The sequence below is a fragment of the Nannospalax galili genome, unplaced genomic scaffold (genome assembly GCF_000622305.1).
Source record: "Nannospalax galili isolate Female #2095 unplaced genomic scaffold, S.galili_v1.0 scaffold760, whole genome shotgun sequence".
Lineage (NCBI taxonomy): Eukaryota > Metazoa > Chordata > Mammalia > Rodentia > Spalacidae > Nannospalax > Nannospalax galili.
Window position 1 is genome coordinate 133,165 of NW_008347555.1, and position 8,085 is coordinate 141,249.

Sequence of the window (8,085 nt, forward strand, 5' to 3'; positions counted from 1 at the left end):
TATATATATCTTCTTTGAATATATGTCCTCTTTGACTTTTTAAAAAAAAATTTTTGAGACAGAGCCTTATGTATCTCAGGATGGCCTTGAACTCTGATCCTCCTGTCTTTAGCTCTCCAGGGGTGGGATTATCAGTATTTGATTCCATATATCCAATTTTTTCAGTGCTGGGGGTTGAATTTAGGGATTTGTTCAAGCTAGGCAAGCACTCTACCAACTGAGCTCTATCCCCAGCCCTTCTTCCTTGCCTTTTGAAGCATCTTATGGACAAACTTCACAGTTTAGATGATTATAATTTTGTTAGCATCATCTATTCTAAGCCATCATAATCAGGAGCCAGTAGAACATAGGCCTTCTCTCTGTTTGGCCCGATTAGGGTGTTGACTTTGGCCACATCAGTGTCATAGCACTATAGAAAAATTCTTTAAACAGCTAAGAGATCAGGAACATCACCCAGGAGAGAGTTGGAGAGCTCATTTAGTTTTCACATGCATGTGGTCCCAGAATTAGCAACAAAGGCATCAAAGTTTTCTAGGCCAAGAACAAAATACAAGTGACGTTATATAGGGATTTCCACGTCATCAGTTTATGGTTGATACCACCTGGGCTCTTTGTCTCTTCATGATAAGCTATGCTATCTCAGGAAAATTCCTTCCTGAGTTTCTTGGTCATCATGGTTTACAGAGTAGGTATCCCAAGCATAGATCAGAACATCTGCCACCTTTTGATCTATAGCTAGGCTAGGTTAATTGAGCCAAGAGTTGGTGAGTCATTGCAGCTTACAGAAAGCAGATTATCACAGGCAGAAGTTTAGATATCTGTCATATTTCATCTACTCTTCTTTCAGTCTAATTGGACCAGGTCCCTTATTATTAGTGAACATGCCATTTTCTTAGTTTCACATCTTTATCGGTAGTTATACATGGTGAGTGGAAAGCATTACAGAGCTTCAAGATGTTACAGAGTACTAAACATCACTGAGTAGTAAAACATCACAGAGGTGCATTTCAAGATATCTACCTAATAAGTAAAACAAAAGGAAACCACAAAATAATCTAAGTTTAGAAGGAGAGTATATAACTTTGATTATAAAATATAACTTCTCCTTATCAATCGAGCTTCCTCACAACCTACTTGAACTGGCACCTCTTAGCCTTGACAGCCATAAGATGTCTCAGTAGCTGGGGGAACTTGATGATGGTGTACTGATCAAGCTTGTTTCTCCTGGGGGCCCTCTTCCAAGGGCTGCCTTTTCAGGATCTTGGACTTCCGGAAGTAGGGTGACATGTGAATCTTCTCTTTTTATAGCTGTGGATACTTTACAGTGCTGCCTTGTTGGCTTTCAACACTTTTGTTTTGGGCTTCAACTTTAGGAAGAAGAGCTTCTTTTGCTTTCTGAGCCATCTTGATTAAAAGGTTCATTGATGGGGCTGGAGAGATGGCTCAGCGGTTAAGAACACTGACTGCTCTTGCAGAGGACCTGGGTTCAATTCCCAGCACCCACATGGCGGCTATGAACTGTCCTTAACTCCAGTTCCAGGGGTATCCAACACCCTCTTCTGACCTCCGTGGCATTGCATGACATGAGTGCACACACATACATGTAGGCGATACACTCATACACATAAAATAAAAATAATAAATGAAATGTTTTTTTTAAAAGGTTCATTGATCCATCTTGATTTTTGTTTTTTGTTCCTTTTGTTGTTGTTTGACACAGCATCTCATGTAGCCCAGGCTGGCCTTTAACTTACTATGTAGCCAAGATGGCCTTGAATTTCTGATCTTCCTGCCTTTACTTCCCCAGTTTTGGGATTTCAGGTATGTGTTACCACACTCAGCTTTACACCATTTTCTCTTAATTAGCAGAAGCGTTTCCTCTCTCCTTTCATTCAAAGGTTTACCCCAAATTCTCCAAATGTTCACCCACATTTGAGAAGATTTAGACACTATGCCTTCTTCAGTAGGTTCAACACATTCCTCCCCAATGTCTTTGTGTTCTCAAAAACAAAAGGACTAGAGATTCTCTGACGATATTATTTATGTACAAGTACATGCTCAAATCCCTTTGCAAAGACAAAAATCTAAAGTTCTGAGATGCATGAGGGACCAGACAAGTGGACAGAAAAACAACAGAATTCAGAACCTGGGGGGGGCGGGGGGGAATCAGGGAGAGCCCAGGAATTACCATAACCTTTGCTTCGAATGTCCACAAAACTTTGAGAACCATTATTCCACAGCTTCAGGCTGGAGAGGAAAGGTCTAAATAACTGAAATGAAGGATTTCCCTGGCGCTTGTATACAGCTGTAGGTCTTTCATCTAAAGATTTTAAACAACTTTATGGTATTAATTAATCTTTGCAGAATACAAGACTAAAAACTCAGGTTTGGGGCTCTATTTTATTGACAGAAAACTGTAGCCTATAAGTTAGTGCCTCTATCTCAGGCTCATATGGCCTGGTTTGAGCAAGCAAATGACAGACTATGAGCCAACACTGACCTCAAATATTTTTCTCCTAAAGCATTCCTGTGTGTGTGTGTGTGTGTGTATGTGTGTGTGTGTGTGTGTGTCTTTTTTGAAATAGGGTTTCACAGTGTAGCCTAGGCTGACCTTGAACTCATACCAGTCCTCAGTTCAGAATTTAAGAACAGACTGGGCTATAACAATTACATCCTGTCTTTGAAAAAAAAAAAGGGTGTTGGGGGGCTGTGCTGGAGAGATGGTACATCAGTTAAGAGCATGTACTACTCTTGCAGAGGACCCGAGTTTGGTTCCCAGTGTCCATGTTAAGCAGCTCACAATTTCTTGTAACCCCAGCTCCAGGGATTCTGACACCCTTTTGTGGCCTCCAAGGGTATCCACACGTATATGACATATACTTAGACACACATAAATAAAAAGATACAATTTAAAATTTTTCATTTATTTACTTTGTGTATACAGGGTGCACATGTACAATAGTACATGTGCAGAGGTCAGAGGACAGTTTGCAGGAATTGGTTTTTTTCCTTCTACCATGTGGGATCCAGGGATTGAACACTTGGCAGCAAGCATCTTTACCTGATGAGCCATTTCTGTGTGGACCAGGCTGGCCTTTAATTCACAGAGACCTTCCTGCCTCTGCCTCCTGAGTGCTGGGATTAAAGGTATATGCCATCATGCCTGGCTCACTTTCTTTTTCTTATTAGATTGTGTGTGTGTGTGTGTATGTGTGTGTGTGTGTGTGTGTGTACATGCTACAACATGCATGTGGAGGTCAGAGGAGTCAGTTCTTTCCTTCCACCTTGTGGGTGGGTCCTGGGGAATCAACTCAAGTTGGAGGCTTGATAGCAAGTACTTTTATCTGCCAAGCCATCTCACTGTCCCTTTTTGGTTTTTGAAACAGGATCTCGTGTAGCCCAGGCTTGTCTCAAACACAGTATGTATCTGAGGATGATCTTGAACTGCTAATCTCCCTGCCTCTACCTCCCAAGTGTTGGAATTAGAGATGTGTACCACCGCCTTCAGCTTAAAATATCCTATTTCTTGAACTAGAGAGACCGCTCAACAGTGCTCTTGTAGAGAACCTAAGTTCAGTCCCCAGCACCCACATTGGGTAATTTACAACCACCTGTAACTCCAGCTTCAAGAGATCCAATTCACCCTTCTGGACTCCTCAAGCACACACACACACACACACACACACACACACACATACACACACACACACGCAAAACATAAATTCTTTTTTTAAAAAAAAATCCTATTTCTTATCTTGGAGATTCTTTTCATTGTTAGTCTCGTCAGGGAGGAACTTGGGGTGAACCCCAGGACCTTGTGCTCTCTAAGCAAGAGCTTACCATTAAATGCATTCCCAGCCCTTTCATTGTTCTTCTTTGTTTTTGGTATTTTGAGACAGTCTTGCTGTATAGCCCAGGCTGGCCTTGAACTCACCTTATAGCCCAGGATGGCCTCAAACTTGCAATCCTCCTACCCCAGCCTCCATAGTGCTAGAATTATAGGTGTCTACTATCACACCTGGATCATTGTCATTCTTGTTTTCTTTTCAATTATCTACAAAGTATTTTTAATATTTTATTTATTACTTTTATTTTACATGTATGAGTGTATTATTGACTGAATGTAAGTGCACCTGTGTTGTGCAATGTCTGAGGAGGTCAGAAGAGGGTGTCAGATCCCCTGGTACTGGAGTTACAAACAGTTGTTAGCTGCCATGTTGTACTGGTAATCGAACCCAGGTCCTCTGCAAGAGCAGTCAGTGCTCTTAACTGCTGAGTAGTTGCTCCAGCCCTGCTACAAAGTATTTTTTAATGTTTAAGTTAGCATACAAAGTGGTGGGTTTCATTTGGTATTTTCATACTCATTGTTACTCTTTAATTTCACCCCTAGGTATACACACTGTGGAAATTCTTGTACTTACAGAAGGTATTTTATATAGTCTTTCTCATCTTTTTCAATTTATAAGATTATTTATCCTGTGCAGATAATAAAAGGAATGAAGCGCATACATATGTCAAGAAAATGTCCAATGAATATTAGTGATAAGCATATTGTGAAGCTCCATAGTATAATTCCATTTAATAAACATATTAATGTGTTCATTGAAACAAATCTCAACAACAAACATTAAAATATGGTTACTTCTAGTATGATTTCCATTTCAAAGTTATATATTTCTATGTTTCAATATTTTCCATAACTTCATTTACTTTTGTGATCAACAAAATAATAAAAGGTTATTTTGTATGTGCAAAAAACTGTTTCAAGCCAGGCATGGTGGCGCATGCCTTTAATCCTAGCACTTGGGAGGCAGAAGCAGGTGGATCTCTGTGAGTTTGAGGCCAGCTTGGTCTCTATTAGTGAACCCAGGCCACCTGCGGCTACAGGGAGATCTTGTCTCAAAAAGACCAAAAAAAAAAAACTTTCAAATAGAGAAATGCTTATAAAAGAAAAGAAGAGGGTGCACGCCTTTAATCCCAGCACTGGGGAGGCAGAGACAAGCAGATCTCTGTGAGTTCAAGGCCAGCCTGGTCTACATAGTGAGTTCCAAGCCAGCTGGGGCTATAGGGAGACCCTGCCTCAAAAAAAACCAAAAGAAAAAAGAAAGAAAGAAAGAAAGAAAGAAAGAAAGAAAGAAAGTAGGTCAACTTAAGTTCTATTTCACTGGGTTTGGTATAATTTATTGTCTAAAATCTGACTTTTATTCACTTACAGTTGAGTTGGTCAAGAACCTTTTTTCCCTTTTTGTTTTTTATTTTTTGAGACAGGGTCTCACTCCATATAGTAGACTATAATCCTCCTGCCTCAGCCTCCCACTGGGATTACAGATGAGAACCACCACAATTTTTTCCCTCTCTTTTACAAGTAGAAAAGATGATCCCAACATTCTATAAAAGAGAACTTGAGGGCCAGCAGTTAAAATGAGCAGGACTTCTGTGTTCAGGTTCCTTTAATGTGTAGAGACTGTAGAAAGCACATGGCACCTGGCTGGTCCCTCTGGCTCATTTTCCTATCTTAAGTAGCATATACCAGTAGCTTCCTGCTACATTCTACCTCCAGCTCAAAAGGTAACTGAGGTCTTGGCCAGCTGCCCTTGAGAGGTGCATCATTATTCCAGATCCCCAGCCAACAGCATTTAGCAGTGAAAGCCAAAGGCCATCAATGTCTTGACTTCCTGAATAAAACACCTGTGAACCGAGAGAAGCTATGGTCAGGCCAAAGCAAGTACTGAGGAACTATGTAGAAAAAAGAACAGAGATGAGGAAAGTCCAGATCTTGTCTGGGCCAGCTAGTGAATTGCCCGTTCTCCCTCAACCTTCCCTGCCTCAAGTCTTTCCTTGCAGAGCTATATGTGATGGCACACACTTGTAATCTCATCACTCAGGAGGCTGGAGCAGAAGGATCACAAGTTGGAGGGCAGCCTAGGTTACTAGTGATACCCTCAATAGTGATATAAAATGATCCATTTCAAGTGATGGGGCTCTTAGGCTTCTAGAGGTGTGGAGATAGGTGTCCTGTTGCCCAAGAAAGAGTTCAGCTTCTAGGCTCTTGTAACATGTTGTGGCTTCTGCATAGACTATTTCCCCTCCATAAAATAGTTCCCCCTCCATCTTGTCCTGGATAGCTTTTATTCATTCTTCAGATTTCAAATTATGGGCCACTTTCTGTTAAGACCCCACTTCCACTTATTTCCAAGCAAGGGTTCTCTGTTCCCATGGCTTGTGTTTAACTTATCCAGCACTCTCCCACTAAAAACTGTCAATTTGTCTGACTCCCTGTGCTGGTTCATTTTTATTGTCAACTTGGCACAACCTATAGTCATCTGGAAAGAGGACTACCTCATTGAAGAACTGCCTAGATAAGACTGGCCTGGAGCCATGTCTGTGAGCGATTATCTTGATTGATGACTGATGTGAGAGGGACCAGCCCACTGTGGATGGCATCATCCCTAGGCAGGTGGATGGTCCTGGGCTATATAAGAAAGCTAGCCAGGCAGCAAGCCAGTAAAGCAGTGTTCCTCTATGGTTTCTGCCTCTGAGTTCTTATTTGAGGTCCTTCTCTGACTTCCCTCAATGATGGACTGTAACCTGGAAGTGTAAGCTGAAATAAACCCTTTCCTCCCCTAAGTTGTTTTCAGTCACGGTGTTTACCACAGCGACAGAAAAGAAACCTAGGACACTCTCCTACTTCAAGTTTCCTGAGGACAGGGAATATGATTGCTGTACTCACCACAGTATATCTAGTGCCTAGGTACTCTATGATACAGATATATTTGATACACCTCAGAAGTGATATATGGGTGAATAAAATGAAAGGAAGAGAGGGCAAGGGAGAGAGAACCCCTCCACCTGTCTGCAGCATAGTTCTTAGTAAGCCTTGGGAAGGAAGCTCCTGGGCAAGGGAAGCATGGGCTTTATACTCCCCTCCTCTCCTTCCTTTTCTTCCCTCATGGTCATCACCTCCCTTCCTCCCATTCCCTGCTCTTTCATAGCCTAGGTTCTGTTTGGAGTGAGCTTGAGCTCCCTCTACTGGAAAGACTAAAGGACTTCAGGAAGTCAAAGTTACCCTAGATCTGTTTCATTTTTCCCCTTGGGGCGATCTTTTTACTTCCTCCCCAACTCCAGAGTTCATGAGGGATTCTAATATAAGGAGAAAACAGGGATATCCATGCAGAAAATAGGAAGTATTCAAAGTCTGCTCCCATATCTCCACACCCTCAACATCAGGAGCACTTACCTCATGTTCAGCTGACAGGGGTCTACACTCTGAGACTCCTACTCCAGCTAATTCACAGAGATGTTAATTTCTGGAGCCTTTGGCTGATACATCAGCTCTGACTGTGGAAGAAACATCCAAAGATGGTTTGGGAACAGACAAAAAGTTGGACTGAGAGAAAAACGTGAATGAAGGGACCCAAGAACCCACATTCAAGATAAAAAAGAGATTAGGGTTGAGGAGATAGCCCACAGAGCTGTGTCCTCAATCCTCTCTACCTCCAGAGGCTCAGAAACTTGCCTATGAAGGAAGAACTCCCTCAGCCCTTCATTCTGCCTATGTAAAAAGCAGAGCCAAAGAAAGCTGTGTTAATTGGCTCTTCGTGTTTAATGAAGATATTAGACATGGACATGGGGGGCAGCTTTTAGACAAGAGCAATTGCTCAACCCCTCCCCATTCCCCTAGAAGGACCTGGCCTGGAGCTTACATCTTCACTGTCACTCCCACTGAACAAGTGCTCTGGCTCCAGCCCCTTCTCGTGGATGTTCCTCTCCTCCTCTGGCATGAGCTCATCCAGCCAGAGGAGTTCCTGTGGTGAAAAGACCCACTCCATTGCCTTTCGGACTCCCACCAGGCCTAGTAACTGCAGAAACAGAAACAAGCCCCCAGGGCTCTCAGCAACAACAGCTGGAATTAGCAATCTCACATAACATTTATTAAGCCATTCCTGTGTGCTAAGCATTATTGCACTGAATGATAAATAACACATTTCTTTTTTTTTTTTTTTTTTTTTGTTTTTTTTAATTTTTGTGAAGAACAAAGCAACAGAAAGAGAAGAGCTTGGGACTCATGACTTGTTTCTGTTAACA

At 41.9% G+C, this 8,085-nt stretch overlaps 1 protein-coding gene and 1 long non-coding RNA gene across 2 annotated transcripts in view; one reads left to right on the top strand and one right to left on the bottom strand.

Annotated features, from left to right (window-relative positions):
* LOC115072239 overlaps positions 1–1,449 on the top strand; it is a 31,279-nt gene extending 29,830 nt beyond the window's left edge. The window contains exon 3 of the long non-coding RNA XR_003851304.1: positions 1,374–1,449. This is a non-coding gene — a long non-coding RNA (uncharacterized LOC115072239). The remainder of the gene's footprint in view (positions 1–1,373) is intronic.
* Positions 1,450–5,279: 3,830 nt separating this feature from the next.
* Slc4a9 (solute carrier family 4 member 9) overlaps positions 5,280–8,085 on the bottom strand; it is a 38,097-nt gene continuing 35,291 nt past the window's right edge. Inside the window, exons 20-22 of the mRNA XM_008844273.2 lie at positions 7,704–7,859; positions 7,238–7,338; positions 5,280–5,688 (exon numbers count right to left, since the gene is read on the bottom strand). Coding sequence (XP_008842495.1) covers positions 7,285–7,338; positions 7,704–7,859 — 210 coding nt within the window. The 3' untranslated portion in view covers positions 5,280–5,688; positions 7,238–7,284. The remainder of the gene's footprint in view (positions 5,689–7,237; positions 7,339–7,703; positions 7,860–8,085) is intronic.